Here is a 26,135-nt window from a genome sequence, read left to right on the forward strand (position 1 = left end):
CCTGGTGGAGGAGCTCCTTTTTGCAGGCCCTGCGGAACTGCTTAAGCTCCGTCAAACATGGATCTAATTATTGCAAAGAGCACAGCAACTACAAATTTAAAATGTTAGTAGAATGTAGGTAAAAACTAAAAGGCAGCTGGTATCACATCACATCCATTAAAACACTGCATACAGCAACCAATATCAGTTACACATACAATACCCACTAGAACAAAATATCAGCTACACATACAGTTACCATGAGGCCAGATGCGTTTCAGCCCTGAGGGCCTTCTTCTATGGTCTGCACGACAACAGGTGCACACTGACAGTCTAAAACGTCTGCTCCATGCAAGGCAGGCAGCATAGGAATCAGTCAGAATGGCGGAGTTCCCAATAACAGCTACAAAGTTTTGCTGTCAATCAGGCCTGTATATATCGAAGCAACAGCCTTTTTAACCTTTTGACCATGGAGGAGCCCCTGATATAATTTCTCAGGCTTTGGGGACCCCCGGAAGTGATGTCGGCTGACCACCCCCCCTCTGGAAGTGACAGGCCACCCCTCATGCTAACAGACACGTTTCAGGGGGCGCGGATTTCAGACAGGGGCATGCGTGTCGGTTCCGTCCCAGGAGAGAATCCACTCGCTCATTGCAGGGTTGAGCGCTTCGGGGATCTCCGAGGCGGCCGAACCGAGCCGAAGCGCTGAACCCTGCTTGGGACAATGGCAGGGACCGGTTCTAGTCTAGCTTGTTGATGAGTGCATTAAGGCAGGAGGGGGAAATGGTGGGGGATCCCTGTCTGAAGAGTCTGCGCCCCTCAGCGGCCAGGTTCACAGACTTAAGCTTTAAATCAAGCTGGGCAGAGGATTTGCACATCACTAGATAACATTCTTATGTTCAGTTTTCTTACTGCTTTTCCTTAAGCAGACACAGCATTCAAAGTTACTTGTTCATATATATATTCTTGACAATCTGCCAGCACAATTTGAAGGTAGGAAGAAAGGTATGCGGTCTAAAATATGCAGAATAGTTTCATTTGGTCATACCCGGGAGGCACGTCAGGCCTTGACCCGGGCCAGGGCCTTTTCGGTCCCGGCTCCCAGCTGGTGGAAGGAGCTCCTGGAGGAGCTGCGGGCCCCGCGGGGCCTGCAAGACGGAGCTCTCCCGCCAGGTCTGTGGTTGAGGGACCCCCCCCCCTCCTCGATCACTCTGCTGGCCATTGGAGATCTCTCCCGTGCTCGCCCCCCAGGGGTGTTATCTTTAAAGGGGGGGTTTAGTTGTTTGACACCGATGTTTTCCACATATCTTGAATTGTATAGGAGATTCTGGATTGTAATTCTTGGGGGGATTTTATGTATTGTAACCCGCCACGAGCCTCGTGGGAGTGGCGGGCTAAAATCGACCCCCCTGCTCTGCCAAGGCTGGCGCCCGGGAGGGCCGGGGACCCCCAGTGGGGCGCGGTGCCCCCTCCACAGCACCCACCCCCGGAGCGGCCTTGCAAGCCCCGGGGAGCTCCCGCCTGGAGGTGGCCACGCCTCGGCCCACGCGTCCACGGGCTTCGCAGCCCCCTGAGCCCGGAGACCACCCGGCTGGTCCCCTCCGCTCCCCCCCCCTCTCGCCCTAATGGACTCGGCCGCCAGCGACTCGCGCTGCCCTAAGAGCAGGGGGCCGGCCGCTTCCACTGCCCGGGGAGGGGGTGGGGGGGCTCGTGCTGGGGGACGCTCCCTGCGCCGCATGACGTCGCCAAGGGCGGGGGCGAGGGGAAGGAAGGGCGAGCTCATTTTCAACCACGGAGGGGGGGGCGTCCCTCCACTTCGCCCTCACAGCAGGGCCGCCGCGGCGACTGTTGCCCCCCCCTTTCCTTTCTGCCCGAGCGCGCTGGAAGTGGTTTCTCCCGCTGAGATCTCGCGTGGTTTCCGGTCCGGGAGTGGGCGGAGCCTGTCCGCCTCCTCGCGCTCTCTCTCTCTCTCTCGCTCGCTCCCCCTCAGTCCTCCTCGCGCCGGCCAGTTAACGCTCGTGTTCCTTGGACGTTCCTTTCCTGCCTTAAAAATCGGTGAGCGTTCCGGAGGGCGGGCAGGGGCCCGGGGGCGGCGGCGGCGGGAGAGAGGCCCTCGGGGCGGGCGGGCCGGCCTGCCTCCTCCCCCCCTCCCCCTCAGCGTCGGGCGCGCGGCCTGGCGGGTAACAAAGCCGCGGCCTCCGTTGGGCGGCGACGCCGCGGAGGGAGGGAAGGAGGGAGGCGGGGGGGGGCACTCGGGCCTAGCGGAGGCGGCGCTGGCAGGAGACCTCCCGACCCCTCGACCCGCCTTCCACCTCCTGCCCTGGCCGCCGCCTCCGCCTGGGGGGCTCGGTGGGTCTGGGGGGGGGCCTCGCGCGGGGGGCGGAGACTGCGGGGGGGGGAGAGGGGAGGGAGCGGGGAGGCGCGTCTTCCTCCTGCCCCCCCTCCTCGGGGCAGGCCGCTTATGTAAGGCGGGCTTGGGGGGGGGGGGGGTTGGCGCGATCGGCCTCCTTCCAGGATCCCCCCCCCCTCCCTCCTCCTCCTCCTCCTCCTCTTGCCCGCCGCGGCGCTCGGCGTGGGCCGGGCCGGCTGGTGGCTGCGGCGGAGGAGAGGCGGAGGCCGTGGGAGAGGCCCTGCGGTGCCGCAGTCTGGCCTCGGGCGCCGCCAAGGACGAGCCGGGGCCTCTCGGGCGCCTGCCCGCCCCTCCCGCCCCGCGTGGTCCTCTTTCCTCCGGGCTCGGGCTGGGTGTGCGGTGGTGAGCCCTCCGTGGGGTCCTGGTTACAGTCGCCAACCTTCGACCGGGCTCCTCACCCTTGGGGCCATGCGGCTGTTTAGCTGCTCTGATTGTTGTCCGCGGCAGCATAGCCTTCGCTTTATTACACCGGCCTCTTTTTTTTTTTTTCCCTCCTGTAGGAATGCGTCAGTGCCGCTGGCCTTCCTCCTTTTGTTCCCCTGATTTAAATTTCTCAGTTTGGCCTTGAACTGACTTGCCCTGGCCATGGCAGTTACCTGGAGGCAGTGGTACTTTTAGACAGGCATTGGGGTGATCCCGGTGGTATAAATCCAGCACGTTAAGAGAGAGGCTGTCGCAGGCATTCTCAGATTTTCTCATCCCAAGGATTTCTTTGATTTAATTCTTTATATCAGATTGCCAGTCCTTTCCACTTAGAACCCAAAATGTGCTACGGCCTAGGCAACATACAAAAAGCCATACCTACCCAATGGAGGTGTCTGCCCAGAAAACACTAGTATAGTGAGATGTAACACTTCAAAGGCAGATTATAAAGTAAAAAAATGGTCCATATTGTATACACAAGGCCTAGTGAGTAGCTGACTTTCTACTGCAGTCTTGGTCTTTGCCATATATCCTGAGGGACTCTTCCCCAGCTTGGCACCTGCCACATAATTCAGGAAAGTGGACATATACTTGCTGTTGACAGTAAACTTTGGCTTCAAGAGATATTTAAGGTAGTTGGAGAACCAGCTAGAGCAGTGGTTCTCAACCTTCCTAATGCCGCGACTTTTTAAAACAGTTCCTCATGTTGTGACCCCCAACCATAAAATCATGCAAGGGTTCTTTCACAGAAATTAAACTGAAACTGACCAATGGTGTGAAGATCCAAGATTCATGCCTCTTGTCCCACCATGCTGATCTCGCTCTTTTCTGCTGCTCATGACAGACAAACACTCTATCTCAATCTACCCCACAAGGTTGTTCTGTGGATGGCACCCCCCCCCAAGCTGCTTGCCCTGTCCCGACCCCCAGGTTGAGAACCACTGAGCTAGAGGAATATTGCAGAACTCTTTTGCCTGTTAAATCCCACAACATGAAATACTTGTCAGCTTTGCCTTTTAGGTATCTCTTAAGCACCCTGACTGGCTCCTTCCCAAACAAGTCAAAATGAGGATGTGATCTTCCAAATGTGTTCTCTCCCCCCCCCCCCCACCAGCATGGAGTGTTTAACTCAAGGCCTCTCTGACTGTGCAGGTCCTCATTCTACATGCAGTAATGAACTTACTTAATATGACCCGTGTAGGCAGATGAGCTGGCTTGCCTTCTGGCTGATGTGCTCATGTAAGCCTGGCTACTTAACACTTGGTTTCTAGCTTGTTATATTATACTTGTGCCATGGGAAAGAATTGTGATGTAGGTCTAAAACTACATCTCAGTAGTTAGCTGTGGCTGATGGTGATTTTTTTCCTAATCTCTAAGAGTTGACTAACTGAAAATCCTTGAATTTGTTTCTTTCCACAGGGTGTCTTTTATGAATAATCAAAAGCAGCAAAAGCCAACGCTATCAGGCCAGCGTTTTAAAACTAGGAAAAGAGGTAAGCCTAGCCACACATCTATTTATTTGAAAGGGTTTATTTATCTATTACAAGTGGATATATTAAAGTCTGTGGCAGTTTGGATATGATGCTAGTGAATGAACACATCCTGTTAAACATAGAATGCTGCACTGATATCTCACTGGAGAGGCATACAGTGAGATTCTTCCTTTTGCAATAACGGTACTTCCCCCTAAAATATTGTTAATAGACAAATTAAGCTTATTTTCTCCTGTCTCAATAAAGAGGCTTTTAATCAATCTCATTCTTTGAGTATTGTTTCACGTATTAATCTAACACAAACATGGATTCACTGATTTTGTTCATTTTGGTGAAAATAACATGGATGGCTTTGTTTTAGAACATTTAAGAACATTAGAGAAGCCAATAACCCACACAGTCCTCTGTGTTACACAGTGGCCAAACCCCAGATACTATCAGGAGGTACACCAGTGAGGCCAGAACTCCAGAAGCCTAGTTTGGTGTAGTGGTTAGGCGTGTGGACTTCTAATCTGGCATGCCGGGTTTGATTCTGCACTCCCCCACATGCAGCCAGCTGGGTGACCTTGGGCTCGCAGCGCTGATAAAACTGTTTTGACCGAGCAGGAATATCAGGGCTCTCTCAGCCTCCCCTCCCTCACAGGGTGTCTGTTGTGGGGAGAGGAAGGGAAGGTGACGTAAGCCGCTTTGAGCCTCCTTCAGGTAGGGAAAAGCGGAATATAAGGACCAACTCTTCTTCTATTCTTGCCCCCCAGGCACACAAGAATACTGAGCATCATTGCCCCAGAGAGAGTGTTCCCTCTATTCGTTCTGGTTAAGAGCCACAGATGGGCCTCTGTCCTAGATGTCTATCCAGTCCCCTTTGGATGCTTTCTGTGCTTGTAGCCACCACCATTCCCTGTGGCTGGGTATTCTACATGTTAGTCCTTCCTTTTATCTGTTCCTTAATTTCATTGAATGCCTATGAGTTTTTGTATCATGAGAAACGGAGAAAAGCCCTCTTTTCTGTATCTTCTCTATCCCATGTATAATTTGGTCAACCTCTATCATGTCACCCTTCATTTATGGTTTTTCCAAGCTCTTTGCTACTCTGCAGGAAACCTGCTCATAGTGGTTTACAAGCAAGGCTTAATTAACGGGCCCAAACAGGTGAAAAAAATATTAACAGTGCACAGGAGAAATGTCAGAGCAAAGGTACAACATTTAATAGCTTATAGCTTATGAAAAGATGCACAAAACAGACTAGAGAAGATGACCAAAACAATGTAAAAGATTAACCCATCATTTAAAAACCTGGGTAGGAAAGGGCGCTTCTGTCTGGTTCTTAAGAGTGCCATCTGTCCCAGGTGACCCTCAAGGGAAGCAGGATGCCACCACTGAAGAAACCTCATCTCTGGTAGCCATCCACCTTACCTCTGCAGGCAAGAGGATGGAGCAGGACTGATGGGCTGGATAGCCTGGGAGGTGACAGTTCTTCAAGTAACCTAATAGAGCCTTTGAGATAATAGCCAGCACTTCAAATTGTGGCCAGAAACCAGTGGGCATCCAGTGTTGATCTTTCAGCAAAGGGGTGAGATGATCCCTTGAGAGACAGCTTGGTGCCGTGGTTAGAGGTGCAGACTTCTAATCTGGTGAGCCAGGTTTGATTCCCCCCCCCCCCCACATGCAACCAGCTGGGTGACCTTAAACTTGTGACAGCACTCATAAAGCTGTTCTGACCGAGCAGGAATATCAGGGCTCTGTCAGCCTCACCTTCCTTACAGGGTGTCTGTTGTGGGGAGAGGAGGGGAAGGCGAATGGAAGCCACTTTGAGACTCCTCTGGATAGTGAAAAGCGGCATATAAGAACCAACTATTCTATATCATGCTCCTGGTAGTTTGGACCAGCTGAAGCTTCTGGCCTGTTTTCAAAGGCAGTACACTCTTCTTTCCACCTTTGTAAAGTGCTTTCAGGCAAGGAGAGGATTGGCTAAGGTCTTAAGCAAGTTGTAGCAACTGGAAGAAAGCAGTGAACAACATTACCCACCTCCTTGGACTCCATTCCACCTGGTAAAAGCGCGGTGGATTTTATCATCAAGGAAAGTCCACGGGGAGAGATGGGAGTCATGTGAAGTACAGTGTGAACTGCAGAATGGGGGACAAGCGTGGAGTGAATTCCTCAGTAGTAAAGAAGATGAAGGTCCCATTTGTATCCATGGATCACAATTCCCTAATGAGGGTGTGGGGGTGCAGTTTCACTCCAAGCTTTCAAAGCACAGCACTGCGAAGAACCGCATGGGGCACATCCTATGATGATGGAGGTAGCTAGGTTGACTGTGTAGCATACAGGATCACACGGGAACATGAATCTAAGAGGAGGAGCTATTTTTTGTACCGCACATTTCACATTTGAAGAACTCTCAAAGCAGCTTACAAATACGTTTCTCTTCTCCCCACCACAAACATCCTGTGAGGTAAGTGGGGCTGAGAGAGCTCTGAGGGAACTGTGCCTGGCCCAAGGTCACTCATCTGGCTGCATGTGGAAGAGTGGGGAATCAAACCAAGCTTCCCAGATTAGAGGCCGCCGCTTTTCAACACTGCACCAAACTGGCTCTTAAGTAGTAATTTTGTTAAGGATGTATTAAAGTTTCTCACTTCAGCAGAGATCAAAATAAGTGTTGAATTAAGCACAAAGGTAGTTGTAACTTAAGTTTCTTGGGTCCTAGAGTGAAATTTCACTCTTCAAAGGCATGTTTGAATGAAGTTTTCATTTGCCTTGGCCTTAGAACTTCCTGTAGTTTCTTGATAAAGTATGTGTTAGCACTTCATGATACAAAATAGCTGGCTTGGCATTGCTATACAGCAGTGGTCCCCAACCTTTCTGAGGCTGGGGACTGGCAGGGCATCGGGCCGCGCCCGCGGGCCACGCGGCCCGGCCCTGATTCCCTCTCCCCGCCCTCCTGCAGTAAGAAGTTTCCCGGGCCGCAAGCTTGCGGCCTGGGAAGTTTTTTACTGCGGGGAGAGGGAGCCGTGGCCCGGCGCCATGGCCTTCGCAGCCCGGCACCGGGCCACGGCCCGTAGGTTGGGGACCACTGCTATACAGGGTCTGTTTCTAATCACAGCAACTTTTACAACAAAACATTTTTGACTTAATTTTGTGACAAGAGAATTTTCTGGATGAAGGTTGTAGAATCCAAACAAATAGGTTAGACAGAAATGGTTGTCAGAATTGAGAGCAGATCTGCAGTCAACTTGCTCTTCATGCCTGGCATGGGAGCTTGGAGGCATCCTGACATAATCCTGATGAGCTGGTTGCCAGGCCACGCCTGCTCATTACATTAAGTTAATCAGGCAAGACTTCCACCAAAGGCTTAAACCTAATCCTTGCAAACAAGTGCTGCTTGTTTCAGTGGAATTTATTTGCGAATTAGAGCAGTAAAATGGGGTGTTCTCATGGTAGAATCATTGAATACAGCCACATGTATTTATTTCTGTCTATGTTCTTCTATCTTGGAACTGAAGGTCACTCTCCAATGCCATTTTATATACCTGCTTAGCTCAAGTAAGCCAGGCACCAGGATGCTTGGTCAAATGAATCCAGCAAAAAATGTAGACTTGGTGTGAATGGAATCTTGGCTGAAAACTTTTGTTAATGATTTTATTTACATTTCTAGACCACCCCTATTGACCCGTCTGAGGGCGGTTTACATGTATAAAATACAACTAACACAGAAAGTTAAAATCAACAACACTATGCCATGTAGGAGCAATGTGTGTCAGTGCCAAAATAAATGTGGTCCCTAGATTTATTTATTCTGAGACTTCTATACCATTCCCTTGTGATTTAATACTCAGGGTGGTGTACGACATTCAGTTAATAAGACAACAGTATAAAAGCCAAAAATACACTACTGCAGTAGAAATCAGTAGGATTAAATGACAGATAATATAGATCAGTTACAAATTAAAACTACTAGTCCCATAATGGGAGGGGGGGAGAAGAATGCGGGTGAGTAAGATGCCCTCATTGTTGGCCTCAACTATCAGCTTGGTGGAAGAGCTCTGTCTTACAGGCCCTTTCTGCTAACCAATTTGCCAGGCTCCTTAAAATTGAAATGAGGTGACTGCAATGGCTTCAGAGCATGCCAGGTTCAGAGCATGCTCACTATTTTTCTGGCTGTTCTTTGCTCCTTTTGCCTCCAGCACACACTGAACAGCAGCTGTTAACAGGTTCCCTGACTGAGCAGTTTGTTGGGTGACATTGTATAACTGTTTGATTGGATGTTGCTTTGTGCTACTGGAAACTTTATCATGGTTAGGGCTCATGTGATGAGTCCAACATGCTGGGAAAGAGGGAGTGGGAGCCCTGTTTCCTCAAGGTGTGCCCGTCCTCAGCCCTTGCTGAGGGCTTGCTGATTTATTCCCCGCTTACAACCCCCCAGCCCTGTGGTACTCAGAGTGGCTTATAACATTTTCCCCATCTCCATTTTATTCTCACAATGACAATCCTGTGAGGTAGGTGAGACTGGCAGTGGCTGATCCAAAGTCTCCTTGCTAAACAAACACTCTGACTACTGCAGCACACTGGCTTTCAGTTGCTCATCATCATTTATAACCAAACAGCTTATGTGCCCAACTTCGTACTCCTATTTCTGATCATGTCACTTTCCAGCGATGCTTCCAAGAATAAAAGTTCTGTTCTCTAACCCAGTGGTCTCCAACCCCCGGTCCGGGGACCGGGACCGGTCTGTGAATCAGTCAGTACCGGGCCGCGGCTCCTCCTCATCCTCCTCCCCAGCTGCTGCCTCGGGGACTGCCCTGCCACTCTGCCGCTGGCTCGCCTTTGGTGCTCTCCGGTGGCCGCCATGGCTGGGGCTCCCCCTCAGCGTGGCACTGTGCAGCTGCTGCTGGCAGTGCCCCCAACGGGCAGCGGGAAGTCAGGGGTCCCAGCGGGAAAGCAAGTGGAGCAGGGGCTCAGGTGGTGGCAGCAACATCCCTCAGCAAAAGACTATTCCCCCCGGGCCTCAGTAAAATTGTTAAGCGTTGACCGGTCCCTGGTGATAAAAAGGTTGGGGACCACTGCTCTAACCCATTTGGCTCTACTAGTTTATAAGTATTAAGTAGTAGTAGTAGAAAAAGAAGAGTTGCTTGTTACATGCTGCTTTTCTCTAGCCAGAGGAGTCTCAAAGCAGCCTTCTCTTTCCTCTCCCCACAACAGACACCCTGTGAGGGAGGGGAGACTGAGAGAGCCCTTTGATTACTGCTTGGTCGGAACAGCTTTATCAATCCTGTGGCGAGCCCAAACGTCACCCAGCTGGCTGCATGTGGGGGAGCGTGGATTGCCAGATATAGAAGTCCGCACTCCTACACCAGGCTGGCAAGTCCTCCCCAGGACACAGTAGAGGACACACAAGACCAGTCCTGCAGCAATTACATTGGTTCCCAGTGGACCTCTGAATTTGGTTCAAGATTTCAGTGCTAACTTTTAAGGCCATTCACAATCTGGGATCTGCGTATCTGAGGGTCCACCTGTCTGAATATGGCCCTGGAGAATATTGTCAGCTACAGCTCCACCTACTGGTTGTCCCCAGCGCCAAAGACGGAGCTCTTCCACCAGGTTGAGGCCAGTACATCATATGGGCCTCCCCTAGCAGTCCTACATCTTCTTATGGGGAACTGATAAGCAGCGACTCGGCACAGGATGTGTATTGTTAGCTTTAGTAGTTTTAAATTTTATTTTACTGTGTTTTATTGGTTTTATTTACTGCTGTATACCACCCCAAGATGACAGGTTCAAGAGAGGTGGCCTATAAATCTTTAAAAAAAAGAAAAGTAAATGATAAGTAGCTATGTGGTATTGTGACATTGTCTTCAAGTGTCAGGGGGTCCTTTTACATATAGTTGTTTGGGCCTTACACTCTGTGATTGGGAGGAGCTCAAGGGTAGAGGCTTTCCACACCTTCCCCTGAAAATCTGCCCCTGGGGAATAGAGAAGCTTTCGTATCATCTCTTTCTCTTCAGCCTGAAGAATCTCTTGGGCCGTGATGGGCTGCTGGGGGAAGGTGGGGCCGAAAGGCAGCTTTGGTTCGTCAGATCTAACCCAGCATTATTTTCTATCTGTATCTTTGCAGATGAAAAAGAGAGGTTTGACCCCACTCAGTTTCAGGACTGTATTATTCAAGGTTTGAATGAAACTGGCAGTGACTTGGAAGCTGTAGCCAAATTTCTTGATGCTTCTGGAGCAAAGCTTGATTATCGCCGCTATGCAGAGACACTCTTCGACATTCTGGTGGCCGGCGGAATGCTGGGTAAGTGTTCTCAGACCAGGCCTCCTCACCGGCGGTTAAACATCTATGTTAAAATTTCCTCTGTGGCACTATTCTTAGAGCATATTGACATTTAGCAAGTATATGAAAATAATACACTGAACAAAGTTTGAGTCCAGTGACACCTTTAAGACTGACGGGATTTTATTCTGGGTATAAGCTTTGTTCAGCTGCTGCTTCAGACCAGCCTGCCTACCCACCCCACCTGAATCCATTTTCACAAAATATGCTGTACAAGAAGCCCGTGATGCCCTTTGGGATCAAACCTTTCAAATACTCAGTGGCACTTTGAGCAGATGTTGTTTTACTCTTTGATGTTGACTAAAAGCTAAGAAAGGTTTATTTGCCCCCAAGTTAACTCTTCATGTAAGCAACTTTTGTTCTGTGAAGCTGAAGCATTCTGAACAGTATTTAGTAGTCTTGCTCACTGAACTGATTTTTTTATAGCCTAAATTTAATTGGACTTGTTTTAAAATGTGTGAGTGTGTATGGGTATATAGTAATGTTATATATGTTAATAGGATGCAGTGAGCTGCCTTGAGCCTTTGTGGAAGGGCAAAGTACAAATTTGAGAATAAATTAATATCTGTCTCTTAATAGCCCCAGGTGGTACACTGGCAGATGACATGATGCACACAGATGTCTGTGTCTTTGCAGCCCAGGAAGACCTAGAAACGATGCAAGCATTTGCTCAGGTTAGTTTTGAACACACAAACTGGCTTTTATTTCACCTCTTGATCCGTATAGTGCCATCTGAAGGCAAGACTGAAAAATTGGAGCATTTGTTTCAGTGCCGTTCTATAGTGTAACTTCCAGTTTTGTTTTGTAGGTCTTTAACAAGCTGATCAGGCGTTACAAATACCTGGAAAAAGGCTTTGAGGATGAAGTCAAAAAGGTGGGCTGTAACTTGAAATAATGAGATTACTGCATTGCAGATCTGGGAAATTAGGTTGCCTGGACAGGGGTATTTTTAGTAGGAAATGACCAGAGCTTTTTCTGTCCTGGGCCCCACCTGGTGGAACGAGCCCCCTGAAGAGATCAAGGCCCTGCCTGAACTCCCACAATTCTGCAGGGTTTGCAAAAGGGAGCTCTTCCACCACGCGTTTTCTTGAGTCCGACCGACCCAACAACATCTGCTGGTCTGCCCTCAGACACCCCCTCCATGACTTGAAGCAGCCCGACCCCCTTGGGGGTTTGTCTAAGTTATCGTTTATTTGAAGCCATAGTTAGATTGTTGATACATTATCGATGACTGTGTTATATTGTTCGATGTATTACCCCTGCAATGTTTTGTGTGAACCGCTCTGAACTGTACAGGAGGGCGATATAGAAATCTGATTAAAGAAATAAATAAATGCCTGGCACAGACTGCTTAATGAACTACCCTGTGAGAAAGGGTTGGTATTCCCTTGCTTCCATGGTAGCATTGCCAAACGGTTTTAGTGCCTTGCACATTTGGAAATATTGACTCAGCCATCTTTCCTCTTGCAGTTGCTGCTATTCTTGAAAGGTTTTTCAGAGTCTGAGCGGAACAAGCTGGCCATGCTGACGGGTATTCTTTTGGCCAATGGAACACTTAATGCTTCAATTCTCAACAGTTTATACAATGAGAATCTTGTCAAAGAAGGTAATTCAGGATCCCTGGGGAATACAAGGGGATGTTCCTTGAGAGAGGCTTGTTGATTATGCCTCTTGTAATATGTTCAATTCTCCATGATCTTTGGCTGGTTAAGCTGGATCTTGGGTAAGATTAAAACAGCATAGCATAAAAGAGACTGGCATTCGATTGCTGCAGCAGTCTGCATCACTTAGGGGTGAATAACTACAGCAGGGTTTGTGACAACCCTGAGGCTTCTTGACAACCCTGGAAGGGTTTCCTGAATAAGTGGGAGTTAATTAGTGTGTGTCTCTCTCTCTATATTTGTTAAACATTTATCTGGTGTTATTGACATATATAGTCATGTCGACCTATAGCCCCCAATGGCCAGTGATGGGCCCGGAGAGGGTGGGAAGAGGAGGGGGCTCGGGTGAGCGTGTGTACAACTCTGCTTCCCAGCCATATTCTGCTGAATTGCGCCATTTCTGGAGGTTCTCGAAGCCTGAAGAATGTTTCAGCGGTTTCTTAATGGTAAAAAAAGGTGAGAAAGGTTGAACTATAGTATCTTAGTCTTTATTTGCTGGCCAGAATTTAGTTTATAAATTTATTATTATTTATTAGTTAGATTTATATACTGCTGCTCCCAGCAAGCCGGCTTGCGGCAGTTCACAATAAAACATCAATTCAAAATAGCTCATAATACAATCATTAATACCCCCAAAATACAATTGAGAGGGCGATAATACAGTATGAAAGCCCTTTCCCAATGACTCACAGCTGTGGTTTCCAGTATGGTCATATCAAGGCCCTTGGAAGTTTAGGCGCTTTAAAAAGAAAAACGAGTGCCTAGTTTGACGAAATCCATGCCTGACAGCAGATTTTCCACTGATTTTGATAACAAAGCGGAAGCTCCTCAGTGGGATCTCTGCCCAGTGTGCTCTTGATGTCCAAGACTCTCAGTGACCTTTGATCAGGCAAGTGCATGTGCGTAACAAAGAAGCCCCGGCCTCTAGATCACTTGTAGCTGTGTGGGAAGGGGCTTTTGAAGCATGCCACAAAGACTAGGACTGAGTTGAGTAACCCACCCAACCTCTCACGCAGGTGTTTCAGCAGCCTTTGCTGTAAAGCTGTTCAAATCATGGATCAATGAAAAAGATATCAACGCAGTGGCTGCTAGCCTCCGCAAGGTCAACATGGACAACAGGCTGATGGTAAGTCTCTTGCTTCTTGGATCCTGCTTCTTGGCTCCCTTGATGCTGAAAGCAGAACTGCTTTGAATGAATTTTTCAATGGTGGTCTGCAGTGAACCGCTCTATATATTTCAGGAACTTTTCCCAGCCAATAAACAAAGCCTTGAACACTTCACAAAATACTTCACGGATGCTGGACTGAAGGAGCTTTCTGAATACGTCCGGAACCAGCAAAGCATTGGGGCTCGTAAAGAGCTGCAGAAAGAACTTCAAGAGCAGATGTCTCGTGGGGATCCATTTAAGGATGTGGGTACAACTTGCCTACTTTCCTGCCCTAGCATGTGAAATTTCTGGCTGCTCCAGAAGTATATTATTAACTATGCTTAATAATGGCGTTTTGAAGTGGCAGAACTTCCGGAGATGTAGAAACACGACATGTCAGTGAGTGTAGACTGGCGTTCTGCTGCCTGATGATGCAGTTACCCCTGCAGAAGGACCTGCCTTTGCCATCCCTCTAGCTCCTACATTCTCACACCTGTTGTGAACTAGCTGGCAGTGGCATCGTCAGTCTTCGTGGCTATGATTTTACTTGTTGGTAGTGGGCATAATTAAACAGATGTTGATTCAAAAATGGATTCATAGATGTTTTATAGTGCAAAACAGACACTCTTAAAAGAATGATGCATTTGGTCAGTCCTTAAATTGCCACCTGTGTTTGGCTAATTACAGAGACATTTTGATACGTACAGTTGACGTTTTACCAAGGCAGGTTTGGAATTGCCTGGGATTATGAAACTTCTGCAGTGGACCTTGATATACCTTCTAGGGATTTTGAAAAATCCTGCTTACATGTTCATTGGTTTTTAAGGGGCACCAATAGACAGTAACCTCCACTTTGCAAAGGGAGTAGCGTAATGTTGTATTTTATGATCTCCATTCCACCCTTCCTTCAAGGAATGCCAGGTGACCTAGATGGGGTTGATGCTCTAAACCAGGGGTAGTCAACCTGTGGCCCTTCAGATGTTCATGGACTACAATTCCCATGAGCCCCTGCCAGCATTTGCTGGCGGGCTCATGGGAATTGTAGTCCATGAACATCTGGAGGGCCACAGGTTGACTACCCCTGCTCTAAACTGTCCTGGGAAATGTGTTATTCTGAGAGAGTGGGGGGCCTTGGGTGGAACGTCTTAAGTGGTGATCCCTGAAAGATCACAAGGACCCACTAAGCTCCAGTGGTGTCCTTGGTGCTCCTGTTTAGCCATGTTTGGAATGCTCCTGCCCCAAACTGCCCTGGGGGTAGCTTTTCTCCAGGGCAGCATGACGTATTGTGTTGGCGTAAAAATAGGATCCTGATGCAGTAGTGAGTGTGCTTTCTATAGGGAAATATATACAGTCTTGGTCAAATAGTCTTGAGAAGTGGTGGAGAAGAATCCAAGTTGGCTACACTGATGATAAGGCTGCATGATGATCTATGTGTGTGTGCGTCACAAGGAAAGAACAACAGGGAACAGTGTCAAATCACAACTTTAGCCCTGAGTACTGCAGCTGCATTCTTCAAGCAGCTCTTCCCAACAGGTGCCCAAGTGTGGCGCCAGATCAGTGTAGCCTTGTGACTTCTGTAAAACAGGAGTATTTTCATACGTATTCAGGCTTCAGGTTAGCTGTGCTTGAAAAAGGTTCTAAGCAAAGCTTGTCCTGACAAGGAGAGAAAATGGTGGGTAACTCCCCGAAATTCTGTCTATTCAGATCATCTTGTATGTCAAGGAAGAGATGAAGAAAAACAACATATCGGAACAGACTGTGATCGGCATCATCTGGTCCAGTGTGATGAGCACCGTGGAGTGGAATAAAAAGGAGGAGCTCGTAGCAGAACAAGCCATCAAGCACTTGAAGGTATTTGTGCATGGCTTAAGTAAATCCTAAACCACAAGTAGTCTTTATAAGCAAAGTTGAGCTCTTGAACCTTTGCAGAATCTGATGCACCCCCTTCTTATGGTGCTGGCCGTCCCTTCTGGCCACCCCCTACAGACTCATTCCATTTGGGAGCTGCTGTAACAGCTGGCCGTCCCTTCTGACGGCCTTACACTCTGTGTAAGAGTTAATCTTTCAACAGCAAAGCTCATAATTGTCCAGGCTCCCCAGGTATGCTACAGAAAGCTGCTTGAGAGCCAGCATGGGGTTGTGGATAAGAGTGGCCGATGCTAAGCTAGAGACCTGGCTTTTATTCCCCGTTCTTCCTCCACATGAAACCTGCTGGGTGTTCTCAGCTCAGTTACTGTTTCCGCAGAACTCTCTCAGCCCCGCCTACTTTATGGGAAGCTGCTTTGAGACTCCCTAGGGTAGAGAAAAATGGGGTGTAAAAGTCTCCTTTTCTTGACCAAGCTTTGAATGTCCTGCTTTTCCCATATGTGGAGAATGTGACTGTCGCCTCTCTCCACAGCAATACAGCCCTCTCCTTGCTGCCTTTACAACCCAAGGTCAGTCTGAACTGACACTGTTGCTCAAGATTCAGGAGTACTGTTATGATAACATCCATTTCATGAAGGCCTTCCAGAAAATAGTGGTGCTGTTCTACAAAGGTAATTGTGAGCATGATTTAAACTCATAGAGGGAGTGTTACCCAAACCAGTGGTCCCCAACCTTTTTATCACCGGGGACCGGTCAATGCTTGACAATTTTACTGAGGCCCGGGGGAGGGGGTGGTCTTTTGCCAAGGGATGTTGCTGCCGCCTGAGCCCCTGCTCCGCTTGCTTTCCTGCCGGCGCCCCTGACTTCCCACCACCCGCTGGAGGGCGCTGCCAGCAGCAGCTGCACAGTGCCACACCGAGGGGGAGCCCCAGCCCTGGCAGACGCTGGAGAGCAGCAAAGGTGAGCCGGCGGCAGAGTTGCAGGGCAGCCTCTGAGGCCGCAGCCAGGGAGGTGAACGAAGAGGAGCCGCGGCCCGGTACCGAACGATCCACGGACCGGTACCGGTCCCCGGACCGGGGGTTGGGGACCACTGACCCAAACCACGCTAGGAGAAGGGGAAATTATAGCTTTAATAAGGGTTTCCGAGGGAATACCACAAGCCTTTTTGTGTTTTTTGTATATCAGGGTCAGTCTTGAAGAGTGAGAAAGGGTGATTGTAAGCATAAATAATTTAATTATATTGTATGCAAGATATAAAATAAATAAAAATGTAAAGAACCTACATTGGGCACCTGAAAATTCCGTAAGTAACTTCACGTGTGCACACGCACACCAGCAAAAAGGCATGCATATAAAAGGAGGAAATGAGGAAGTTTTAGAGAAGGGACATATGACTTGAAATCCTGGACTTGAAGTCTGGAAAAGTCCAGGAGCAGATACAGCTGAGGTCCAAGAACCAGAGCGAGGAATCAGCTAAGCAAGGGAGAAAAGCCCTTAAAGGTGTAGTATGGATTCTTGGCAAGAAACCAGAGTTCTCCTTCAGTGGGGCCAAAGTCATCCAGATGGGTCAGGTCATGCCTCTGCTTGCTCCGGTAGGGCATTCATTTGCAAATTTTTTCAGAGCTGCTTCCTGAGCGACCTGGGCAGACTGGCCAGCAGCGTAACTTGCCCTGTTGCTCAGGTAGGAGACTTCAAAACCTGATTTCAGCCCACTAAAGGAATACCTTAAAAACTTTAAAATTCCAATAAGAAAGGAGAGAAGTCATTCAGACACACTCCAGATTCGACTTGCACAAGGACATCAGACTGATAACCTATGTTCCAGAAGATGTCAGGCATGACTTCAGCCACAGACTCACCTATAACTGGGTCATCCCTCTCCCCGACGAAGAAGGGAGGGACCTCAAGGATTGCTGTGGCCCCCGAGGTGCATTTCAGAGCCCTGAACGTAGACTCCTTGTGGCGGCGTAGCTTTCTCCAGACTTGGAGTGCTCAGCTGGACTCAAGCAGAAATGCACTCTGAGAGGCAACAGCAGTGGAGCAGGCCCAAAGGTCTCTAGCTCCTGCCAGAAGAAGACAGCAGTGATGGCACCTCACAAGAAACATGACGAGGGGGCCAGCCAACTCTGCAGGCGGCTTGGCACACCCCAGAGCACCCCCCAGGCTTGCCAGTATGCACAGACATGGCAGATCAGACCAGCCGCCTCCATGGGAGTCTCCTAGGGCCAGTGGGCCCTGCCAGTAAGCATCCAACGCCAGTATCCTGGGACTCGCACTGGATCAATGTGGGGAGGGCTAGCCCGAATCCTGGGGATGTAATTTCCCAGCCCTATGATAGCCACAGCTGCCATTCCAAGATGGCGGCAACCTTGTGCCACAGCACAGATTGCCATTGAAAGATGGCAACAGCCAGTCATAGTAGTTCCAGCCCCCATCACCCATGAGGCAGTATACATCCCGGGCTGAGCACGAGAAGCACAGCGGGTCCCGAGGCTAATCAATCTCACCCAGGCAGTCTAGGAGTGGGGAGCCCAGGGTCCCAGACGGGAGAAGTGTGAACAGCTGGGAAGGGTCCAATAAGGAATAGGAGGATAAGCAGTTATTGTTCGACTTCCTGCAATGGAGAAAGCTATGGGCCAAGAGGTGCAGGATGAGCGCTCCTTCTCTCCCAGACTGTGCATCAGGGGAACGGGACTGTTATGCTGCCTCCAAGGAGGAGGACAGAGAAGATGGGGTGGGGAGTGCATTAGATCATATGCCTGTGAATCTGATGCCTCGGAATAGGGGCGGCCACGCTAGGCCCAGGTCCAGTTCATGGTCACCCATTCACAGGAACAGTCCCCGATTGTGCCTGGAGTACTCTTTTACTTCCACATTGAATAACATATAAGATGAAGAGGTTGAACTGTCAGGCGAAGAGGCCAGCATACCCATGGAGATGTCCACCTGACTATTCCAGGTAGAAATCATTCCCCGTTTGCTACCCAAGATCATTTCTACCTTAAAATACAGTATGGATGTGCAGGAAAAGCCCAGATCAGCAGCCTTTGCAAGTTCGGACCTGGGAGTTTTCAAGAAATCCATTCAGGTCCAAACTGCAGACCCTTTTCCAGTCAGCTTCAGTGACATTATCAAGACCCGAATGGGCGATTCCGGCAGGAGGCACAACCCTCGCAAGGAAACTATATACAGTAACTGACAAGGCAACGGAGGACCCGAAGGTCCCACGCGTCGACGCCCCTGTTTTCTCTCTACACTACGGGGCCATCCTCACAAAGGGCGGGGACAACACCCTCGAGGATTCAGTTGACAGGTGCATTGAGTATGCTCTCCACAGACTGTTAGACATAGAACTGCAGGAACTTAGCAGTAAAGCTAGAAACGTTTGCTTGCCATTGAGCTTGGGGATCTCACCAAGCTCTCAGCCCCTAGCTGCGTCCTTCTACCATCTAATCATCCCACAACAGCATAGAGCATTCATGTTAGCTAGAACTAATGCTCTACGTGGGAGATTTCAACAGATCCCACATTTCCTGTGGACAATGCTGTATAGAATCAATTACACACGTTTTCTTCCATTGTCCATTTTATTCTTCGATCCGAGCCAGATTTCTTAACTCACTGCTGTGTAAAAGAGAACTGCATTCGGATGAACGAAAGACTCAGTTTCTTTTGACATCCCAGAACCCTGATATAATTGAACCAGTAGCACAGTTTTTACATCTTGCCTTTTTCTGAGAAGAAGAAAGAAAGAAAAGAAAAAAACCCAACTGCCTCAACTGACCTGATCAGCTGGATAGATGTGCCTCCTGGTTTAAAGACCTCCTTGGATCTTTCATCAGATAATGACATCTTAGAGGGAAAATTGTTGGGCTCCTTTAAAGACTTATCCCCCATGGATCAGCAGCTGATCACAGACAGGCTGGAGTACCTGAGAACCAGCTTACTGAAAAGCACAGCCAGCACAACTCCCTTATCTACTCCATCAACCCACCCATCAAATATGGATGCGCCTAACCATGACTATTATTGCCCCTCATAACAAGGATTCACCAATGGAAACAGCGCCTGAGAGAAATAAACATCTAGGACCACCAACCAATGCTCTTACGACTCGGGGAGGGAAGCTGCCATAAAAGGGACAATATTGAGACAGCACATAGACACAATTGTCCAGGAAAGGGTAATGGCAGTGTTTTCTTTGACCCTAACAAATCTCTTGAGCAGCTAATTGAAACTGATTGACTCTTAAAGGACCCCTCTCTCCCAGCAATCAAGATCTTCTCCTGGAATGTTGCTGGGTGGAAAAGTAAGGTGAATGATCCAGATTTCATATGTTTTATCAAAGGTTTTGATGTGGAGTCAAGAGACTTCAGGGTGTTCCATAACTCAAAAGTACCTGAACAGATACCCAGCAAGACAACCACAGCAATTCAGGCAGTAAAAGGGCCAACAGTCCAATAAACAAGGTGTCTAACTGCATGATAGGAGGCAGGCTCCGTTTCTCCATGGAGGCATGGAGCTGCTCAGTGACGGATCGGTGGGTCCTCGAAGTCATTTCAAATGACTTCAAATCAAGTTTTCAGAGAGACCACTGACACGATTCACAATCTCACCAACCCCCAAATCCACCCACAGGAGAAAACTAGTTGCTCAGCCATATAGGAGGTTCCAGCAGAACAGTGGTTTACAGGCATCTATGTCATGCCCAAGAAGTCAGGAGACTGTCGAGCGGTATTAAACCTAAAAACACTCAACTTCTGCGTAAGAAAACAGAAATTCTGGATGGAGTCTCTACTGCAGATCCTCCGACAGATATGTTGACCTCCCTGAATTTACGGGAGACTTGCCTCCGTGTTCTGATTTGCATGGAGTCCTGAAAGTACCTCCAGTTCTGCCATGAGGGGCACCACTTCCATTATATGGCACTGCCCTTCAGACTGCTTTCTGCTCCCCGAGTTTTCACCAAAGTGATGGTGGCACTGGTGGCCAAGCTTCATCAGACAGGCCCACCTCTACCCCTATCTCGACAGTAGACCACGGATATGGCTACTTCCCATCAAGTGATGCAATGGACCCACAGATTTCTTGTCAACGAAGCCAAGAGCTACTTGGAACCCACGATGGATCTCATTCATCTGGGCGCTCATCGAAGGTCTTCTTCCCAGTGGAGAAAAAACAGAAGCTGGCCAGTCTGACTACAAAAATCATAGGACAGAAATCCGCAGCCCTGAGGCATTTGGTGGCAGTACATGATCTCATGATATGAACATGGTCCTTCGGGCACGTTTCCTCTCCAGACCCCTTCCAGTGGCTGCTTCTACCCTTTCAGAGCGATATTACGAAGAGGAGGAACAAAAGGCTTTGCGTTACTGTGAATCTCTAAGCCGGGCTATGCTCGTGGATGCACACAAGCCACCTTTGAAAGGTCTTGGATGTTGTTCAGGTTCCACAAATAGTGGTTATAATAGATGCCAGCCAACAAGGCTGCGGAGCCCACTGTGAGAGACAGATGGTACAGGGACAGTGGTCTATATGGAAAGCACAACGCAGCATAAATTGGCTGCAGCTCAGAGCCATGTATTTACCCCTCCAAGCCTTCTGGACCATTTTACAAAGCAGAAGTGCCCTGGTGCTCATAGACAACATGACTACGAAAGTGCACATCAACCGACAAGATGGGACATACTCCTGCTCACTATACCTCAAGGCCCACTGTCTGCTGATCTGGGCAGAGTGGCACCTGGTGAGCCTGAAGGCAGAACACATCCAGGGATAGGCAAACCACCCTGGTGATAGACCTTCTGGCCACTTGTAAGAATGCCAAACCCATAGATTCATATTTTGCTTCCAACACAGGCAAGCCCAGGACCAAGATGCCCTTATGTGTCAGTGCCCACCGGCTTTGTGGTTCTCCAAACTGTATAGATGTCATCTGAAGATCCATGGACTCCCTGTAGCTCTTTGAGCGCACACCATGCCACCATTTGAACCCATCAGAAAGGCTGACCAATATTTGTTTGTGAAAAGTAGTATTCCTATTAACCATTACTTTGGTCTGGCACATTTCAGAAATCACAGTGCTATACGCAAGGAAAGAACTTTGCACCTTTGAAATGGATTTGGTAACCCTGAGAACGGATCCCTGCTTCATCCCGAAAGTGAATTCCCATTTTCACCAGGACCAACCTTTGGTTTTACCAGCCCTCTGTCCCAGGCCTCAAAACCCATGGGATAAGGAGTGCCATGGCTTAGATGTGTGCAGGGCCTGCACATATACTTTAAATGTATGGTGGACTTTCAATTGTTGGACGCACTGTTCGTGGTGCACAGTGATCAGAGCTGTGGAAAAGTCTCCTTATCCACTATTGCTGGCTTGGTCGAGAGATGCATTGCTAAGGCATTCACTGTCGAAGGCAAAGTTCCTCCAGGAGGCATCACAGGACATTCTGCTAGATCGGTGACATCATCAGCGGCCTTCGACACCAGGGTCCCAGTGGTCATCATTCGGCACTATCACATAGACCAGATAGCAGCAGAGGAAGCACTAGATGCTACATGTTGGAGCGCACCACTTGGATCTGATGGTAGACCTACCATAGTGGGAAGCTAGGGTACAGTTAACCACCTGGATGACTTCGGCCCCACTGAAGGAGAACAAAGCATTGGACTCACCTGAAGACTCTTCATGTAAGTGGGGCAAAGTCATCTGACGAGTGCAACACGTACAATTTCAGAAATTTTCTTAAAACACAAAACAAAAGATAAGACTGCAAAGGCAGTTATGAAGTGATGTGAAATGGTGTGCTACAGCACAAGGACATGAATGTCTGCACAAACCATACAACCGCATAACATCAAGGTGCCTGGGCACAATTCCGTACACCACGGGACATATCTCTGAAAGACCCTCTATGGGGAATGTAAAGGAAGGACAATCAGGAGCAGCAGGGCTTGGGAAGGACTGGCCAGTCAGTCCCAGGTGGCTCAGGAAGCGGCTCTGAAAAATGTGCATATGAATGCCCTACCTGAGCAAACGGAGACGTGACCTGACCAGCTATAGATGACTTCGCCCCACTGAAGAGAAGCCGCCTTCGGATGAGTCCAATGCTTCGTTCTGACCAGCACTGATCTGGATCAGGATTTGAACAACCATTTGCTATGGCACCTTGCCCTACTTTGTAGTAGGTGGGATTTGGGCCATCCTGACATTAGATTGGGTCAAGACAAAAGGTCCTGGCCCCTACCTGGTGGAATGAGTTCCCAGAAGAGCTCTCTGGGTTCCACAGGGCCTACAAGAAGGGGCTCTTCCGCCCGGTGTTTGGTTGAGGCCAGCCAAGGGCCCAGGGTTATAAGATTTCCAGGGCCAGGTGCTAGACCTGGTCCGGAGCAAGTGGGTAATCTATTCCCCTGGTTACGGCAGAATATGTTGATGCCAGGCACTGAGCCATTGGGGAGGAGTATTAAATTTGTATTGTCATCTTGGAATCAGTTGGGTTATAGTATATGTTCTATGGTGGTTTATACGTGTGTTATGATTTTATTGATTATGAGCCGCCACGAGCTGACTGCCCTGGGTGTGGTGGTATAAAAATGTAATAAACTAAGCTAAACTGATCAAGCTAGCTCCTGAGACACGATGGAGAGTAAACTTATAGCTTGGGGGCCCTTCTTGCATTGGTTAATGTAACAGCAACTTCCTTGACTTGGGCAGACCCCTCTGGAGTATGCCGGAGTATCCCAGTGTTTAAAAGCCTTTTGTTGCTGAGAATGAAGTGAAGTCTTACTGAGAGGTCTTGTTATTGAGAATTCTGAGCCAGCTGAGAGGGCATTTAATGCTAGCAAACACCCTTCCGCGATTTCCCGGGATTTTTTCACTGTCATGGCTGACCCAGGTCCCTTTGAGACTCTCCAAGATTCGGATTCACTGGCACCAGGTGTTTTAATAGGCACCCCCATTTTAAACCGAAGGGGACCGCACTAGCCCAGGAGATCGGAGCTGGAGGAGGGAATGGAGTCCTAACATGGCAGTACAGCTTGAGGCTTCTGACGAGTACCAGGGTTAGGCTTCCTGCCACAGCTTAAGGTTCTGATGTGCTAAATAAACCATTATGATGGCTGGAACATGGCAGCAGAAAAGCATCCATTGAGTCATTTTGAAAGATCACCGACTCTTCCTGTTGTCCCCATTCTTTCAGGCTCATGTGTTTGGGGGGTGGAACTAGGTCCTGGTTGGAAGCCCCCTCGAGATCAGCTTCAGGGCTTTCTCTCAGATTCATTCACGGATGGAACAAATCGCTCCATTTTGGCATCCTCCTTGTGCTCGCTGAAATGGCAGCATTTGCATTTCATTATGGAAGAGATTTCATCCTACGCTTTGCCAAGCAGGGTGTAACTTAATAGTTGACAAAATGCCTCAGCCTTTGTGGGGGAGGGGTTGGTGGGAGTTGGTGGGACTGGGGGACCCTCCACTTGTATTGTTGAAGCAATGGTTTCCAACTGAACAGACAAAAAAAAACCGGAAGAAGGTGACTAAACTGTCATACTGTCAGCAGTAAAGCAGTGTGCATTTGGTTCAACTGAAGTGGAAAAATACACCTTACTGGTATTTTCTAAACTGAAGACAGATTCTCTGATTGGGTTCTCAAAAACATAGCTGAAGCTACATAAAAGGAAAGGCTGGCACAAACCAGCTGCACAACAGATGTCTTGTAGCAGCATGTGGATCTCTTCCAAAACTACAGCCAAGCAGTGGGGAGGCAGCTGTTGCAAGTGTTTGTGTTGAGCCCTTTCTATCCCAAGCTTGGCCTCGTGTTTATTTTCAATGCCTTCTTTTGGACAGCGGAGGTGTTGAGCGAAGAGCCCATCCTCAAGTGGTATAAAGACGCACACCTCGCAAAGGGAAAGAGTGTCTTTCTGGAGCAAATGAAAAAGTTTGTAGAATGGCTCAAGAACGCTGAGGAAGGTAAGTAGGAGAATTAATTATTTGAAAACCACATTGACACTTATTACACTGCAGCTGCATGAAATGTGCTCACGCTGTGCCTTTTCTCTTCCAGAATCTGAATCTGAAACGGAAGAAGGTGACTAAATTGTCATACTGTCAGCAGTAAAGCAAACAGGAGCTGTAGATAAAATGTCATGTCTCGTGTCCTTCTGATTCTTGCATCCTACCTCCCTATATCAAGCATGATATAAGGGCTTTCATGGCAAATTTATTTTGTGTTTTCTATGGTTATTAGAGGACACTGAATTTAGGTTTTTTAAACCATGTGTCAGTAGCTTACAGGAGCTATAAATTTTGATCCTAACTTTGCATTAATCTTTTCAGTTACATTCTACCTCCTGTATTTTCTATTGTAACATAATTTAAGGCCTTCCACAATTTGAATTCATTTTATCCCTGGGTTTTCTATAAAGTTTACAAGTAAACATAATTTGGGGGTGGGGTGGGTGGGAATTTGTTTATACAAATTCTGTTTGCAAATTAAACTGTACAAGTATCCAAAGTCAAGAGGCCATATGTGTGGTTTTATGGGGTGGGGGTTGGAATGGAAGAGAGTCACTAGACCTGGGGAGAAAAGGATTTTCACCATATCAGCCCCTTGCAGTTCAGGCTACAATGCGTTTGCCTTCAGCTTCCTGGTTTTGGTATTCTTGCAGTTTTAATGTAGTAATGAACTCTGCCTATCAGTCATTATTTTGTCTGCAAAATAAGATTAAAGAATTAAAACACTTGCCCCTTTTGATGTTCAAAGCACTTCACATACACATTATATTAATCCTTAATACTTAATCATCGTCAGTGGTGAGTTGGGCTTGCTTGAGAATAGCTTGTCAGGTCCCGAGGTCCTTTAACTCCCTAGATTGCAGTCCACCTAAGGCCATGGAATGGCCATGTCCTCTTAATGGAAACAAAGGGGAATTCGAAGTTTCAGCAGCTGAGTAGTGAATAAAGGGTTAAAGATGGCAGGTTGTTGGGATGTGGTTAGCTAAGTGTGCAGAAAGTAGACCTAGAAGTGAATTTAGAAGAAAAATTGGGTCTCACAGGTGGGAAGTGACTTTCCCTACTTTTCTCCCCCACTGTTTTGTGGGTGTCTTGCGGTGGTGAGGGGAATCCAGTTGTGCAAACTGCTTATGTCAGTGGAGACAGACATGAGATCCAAAGCACAAATGGACTAGTGGTGCCCACTACCTCTTACTGTGGCACTAGCCCTATTTCAGGTGGAGTGGGCAGGGCCACCAGCAAGAGGATACAGGAGATTGATTGGCAAGTGGCTTCTGCTTTGAAACCATTCACTGCTGGAGGGACAGGGGTATCTTCCAGGTAGCGGCAGGAAAGCACAAGCTGCATTGTGGGGGGCCAGGAGTGCACCCGTGACCAGCCAGTGGCCCAATGTCTGTCTCCAGATGTAAACTGAACCAAACCTCAACCGTCGGAATTCCAGCAGGACCACAGGCCACGTGACAAACCCAGCACCACCAGCAGCCCTTCTTCATTACTGGTGCCCATTTCCTTCCTGCTCTGAAGAAACTCAACCACAACATGGCAGGCAGGCGTGACATTTTGGGGGCTTTCGTGGGATCTGCTTGGGCTTGTTTTAATGTGAGATACTAATCTACTTTTATAATAGAAGAAGAGTTGGTTCTTATATGCCGCTTTTCCCTACCCGAAGGAGGCTCAAAGCGGCTTACAGTCACCTTCCCTTCCCTCTCCCCACAACAGACACCCTGTGGGGTGGGTGAGGCTGAGAGAGCCCTGAGATTACGGAAGAAGAAGGTTGGTTCTTAGATGCCGCTTTTCCCTACCCGAAGGAGTCTCAAAGCGGCT

The 26,135-nt window shown here is 48.5% G+C and overlaps 2 protein-coding genes across 3 annotated transcripts in view; one reads left to right on the forward strand and one right to left on the reverse strand.

Annotated features, from left to right (window-relative positions):
* Positions 1-1,748, reverse strand: part of AOX1 (aldehyde oxidase 1) — a 143,022-nt gene extending 141,274 nt beyond the window's left edge. The window contains exon 1 of the mRNA XM_077319115.1: positions 239-1,748. Coding sequence (XP_077175230.1) covers positions 239-241 — 3 coding nt within the window. The 5' untranslated portion in view covers positions 242-1,748. The remainder of the gene's footprint in view (positions 1-238) is intronic.
* Positions 1,749-1,888: 140 nt separating this feature from the next.
* BZW1 (basic leucine zipper and W2 domains 1) lies at positions 1,889-25,042 on the forward strand. 2 transcript variants are annotated; one of them, XM_077319118.1, is made up of 12 exons: positions 1,889-2,034; positions 4,232-4,305; positions 10,415-10,591; positions 11,210-11,304; positions 11,439-11,504; positions 12,101-12,236; positions 13,308-13,417; positions 13,532-13,702; positions 15,143-15,289; positions 15,837-15,975; positions 24,147-24,269; positions 24,364-25,042. In XM_077319118.1, exons 2-12 carry the CDS (start codon positions 4,242-4,244, stop codon positions 24,393-24,395), a joined length of 1,260 nt encoding a protein of 419 aa, XP_077175233.1. In that variant the 5' UTR covers positions 1,889-2,034; positions 4,232-4,241; the 3' UTR covers positions 24,396-25,042. The 2 variants fall into 2 exon arrangements, with proteins under 2 accessions (XP_077175233.1, XP_077175234.1); XM_077319119.1 differs by lacking the exon at positions 1,889-2,034 and adding an exon at positions 2,215-2,328.
* The last annotated feature ends 1,093 nt before the right edge of the window (positions 25,043-26,135 follow it).

This window comes from Paroedura picta, chromosome 2 (assembly GCF_049243985.1).
Source record: "Paroedura picta isolate Pp20150507F chromosome 2, Ppicta_v3.0, whole genome shotgun sequence".
In the NCBI taxonomy this organism is placed as follows: Eukaryota; Metazoa; Chordata; class Lepidosauria; order Squamata; family Gekkonidae; genus Paroedura; species Paroedura picta.

What these genes read in the sequence shown, in the direction of transcription:
- BZW1 (XM_077319118.1), top strand. Translation starts at nt 4,242, where the DNA reads ATGAATAATCAAAAGCAGCAAAAGCCAACGCTATCAGGCCAGCGTTTT. An exon ending in AGTGGTGCTGTTCTACAAAG is followed by an intron (nt 15,976 to 24,146) that starts GTAATTGTGAGC and finishes TCTTTTGGACAG; the next exon opens with CGGAGGTGTTGAGCGAAGAG. An exon ending in GCTCAAGAACGCTGAGGAAG is followed by an intron (nt 24,270 to 24,363) that starts GTAAGTAGGAGA and finishes TTTCTCTTCCAG; the next exon opens with AATCTGAATCTGAAACGGAA.